Source organism: Olea europaea, chromosome 18 (assembly GCF_002742605.1).
Source record: "Olea europaea var. sylvestris chromosome 18, O_europaea_v1, whole genome shotgun sequence".
In the NCBI taxonomy this organism is placed as follows: Eukaryota; Viridiplantae; Streptophyta; class Magnoliopsida; order Lamiales; family Oleaceae; genus Olea; species Olea europaea.
Window position 1 is genome coordinate 31,033,232 of NC_036254.1, and position 1,867 is coordinate 31,035,098.

General features: G+C 45.7%; 1 protein-coding gene across 1 annotated transcript; it reads left to right on the top strand.

Moving 5' to 3' along the window:
* The first annotated feature begins 525 nt into the window (after window positions 1-525).
* On the top strand, window positions 526-1,683 carry LOC111367011. Its single transcript, XM_022987689.1, has 4 exons — window positions 526-779; window positions 845-935; window positions 1,033-1,493; window positions 1,576-1,683. Exons 1-3 carry the CDS (start codon window positions 526-528, stop codon window positions 1,483-1,485), a joined length of 798 nt encoding a protein of 265 aa, XP_022843457.1. The 3' UTR covers window positions 1,486-1,493; window positions 1,576-1,683.
* The last annotated feature ends 184 nt before the right edge of the window (window positions 1,684-1,867 follow it).

Sequence of the window (1,867 nt, forward strand, 5' to 3'; positions counted from 1 at the left end):
CGTGATTTTATGACAGAGGTAGTCGCATTACGAGGGGAGATAGGGGTATTGCGACGGGATTTTACGACAGAGATCGTCGCAGTACGAGAGGAGATAGGGGTGCTGCGACGAGATTTTACGACAGATGTAGTAGCTTTGCGAGATGAGATTGGAGTGCTGCGACGAGATATAGGAGACCTTCATACTGAGGTTGCAGCACTTCGAGGCGATGTAGCAGGCGTCTGAGGGAATGTCGAGGAGACTGGTGTCCCTCGAGATTGGTGGGCAACGGCCGGGGGAATCGATGAGTTTTTTGGTTCGGTGCCGGAGGCCGAGAGGGAGGGGGTGGAGTTCGGGCAGGAGGAGTCGGAGGAGGCGGAGGAGGCGGGGATGCCCGGGGTGGAGGTCGGGCCGGAGGTGCCGGAGGAGGCAGAGATAGAGGAGGTGGAGGGAGGGACAGGGGTGGTCGAGGAGGTAGCGGAGGGGACATCAGAGGTGGTAGTAGAGGGGGATGATTAGGTTGCGGAGGATGAGAGGACGCCGGAGATGACGGATGACGAGGTAGTATTCGTGTCCGAGGGGGCGACGGAGGTCCCGAAGGGTAAGAAGCGTGCTGCTGACGCGCCAGAGCTGATGGTCGGTAAGAGATCAAGATTGCCGTCACAGTACGTCGTTTCTCCCTACACGGTCGAGGCGAAGAGAAGGGGATTTGTGGATGGGGCGTACCCCAATCTTTTTCGCGACGTCGACCTAGTCAGACAGAAGGCGTTCGATGATTGGTTCAAATCCCTTAAGTCCGAGTAAGTATTTTATGATGTTGCTACTATTTTTTTGTATCTTTGGTAACTGTTTTTTCATTTTTCAGAGATAGTTATACCATCGGCTGTATGACCGTGCCCAATGCTAAAAAGTGGTTTGAAGATGTACTGACGACCTCAGCTTGGCTCGCTGATGATGTAAGTTTTTTGAGTTTCCATTTATTATAATTATACAAGTTGTTGGTTCATTTACTTAAATGACTCTATCTTTTTTGTTGGTGTTTTTTTGTTTTAGCATATCGACTTGGCTATGGAATTGTTACACGATCGGGCGCAGAGGTACCCGAGATCTTATGACAGTCCTACTCGAGTTATCTTGAGCGCTGAGTTCGTTCGTGTCGTAGAGATTGAGCATCAGGAGCTCCTAAGCAAGGGGAATGATTATGTTCTGTCTGAGTACATGCTGGAGTGGGTGATTGGACTACAGTTGAGGTGCAGAAAGCCGTGGACAGATTGTACACATATGTACATTCCAGTGATCGCGAACTCACACTGTTTTTCGGTGGAGATCGTATTTGCTGATTCCACCATATATGTGTACGACTCTGATCATAGCTGTCTGACGCAAAGTCAATTGGAGCAAATACTGGAGCCATTGGCTGTGATCGTGCCCATGATGGCTAGTCATGCGATGATTCGAGTAAATGATAGATTAGCCATTGTGCGGAACACGACGACTGCGAGATAAGAAAGATCGTAAGGATGTACAACTTTTAAATTTTCAGATTTAATTTTCAATTATATGTTATGGAACTAATATCTTCTAATTCGGTTGCAGGGGTGACTGTGGCATATTTGCAATCAAGTACATAGAGTTCTTGAGCATTGGTCGCAATGTTGATACAATAAATCAGTCTTCGATTGATATGTGGAGGCATAAATTAGCTCGCGACTTGTATGATTATAATTGTGATCCTTAGTACATTGTAAATTATTTTATTAAAATGTAAATGTTGTTTACTTCAGTAGGATTCGTGTTGTACTGAAAGAAATAAATAATCGAAATAGAGTATATTGTATGATATTATTTTGAAAATTTAAATGATAATCGGGAATTAAATGGACTAAAT

Coding starts and splice junctions, on each gene's coding strand:
- LOC111367011 (XM_022987689.1), top strand. CDS start 526: ATGACGGATGACGAGGTAGTATTCGTGTCCGAGGGGGCGACGGAGGTC. Junction 780..844: donor TTCAAATCCCTTAAGTCCGA/GTAAGTATTTTA, acceptor TTCATTTTTCAG/AGATAGTTATACCATCGGCT. Junction 936..1,032: donor CAGCTTGGCTCGCTGATGAT/GTAAGTTTTTTG, acceptor TTTTTGTTTTAG/CATATCGACTTGGCTATGGA.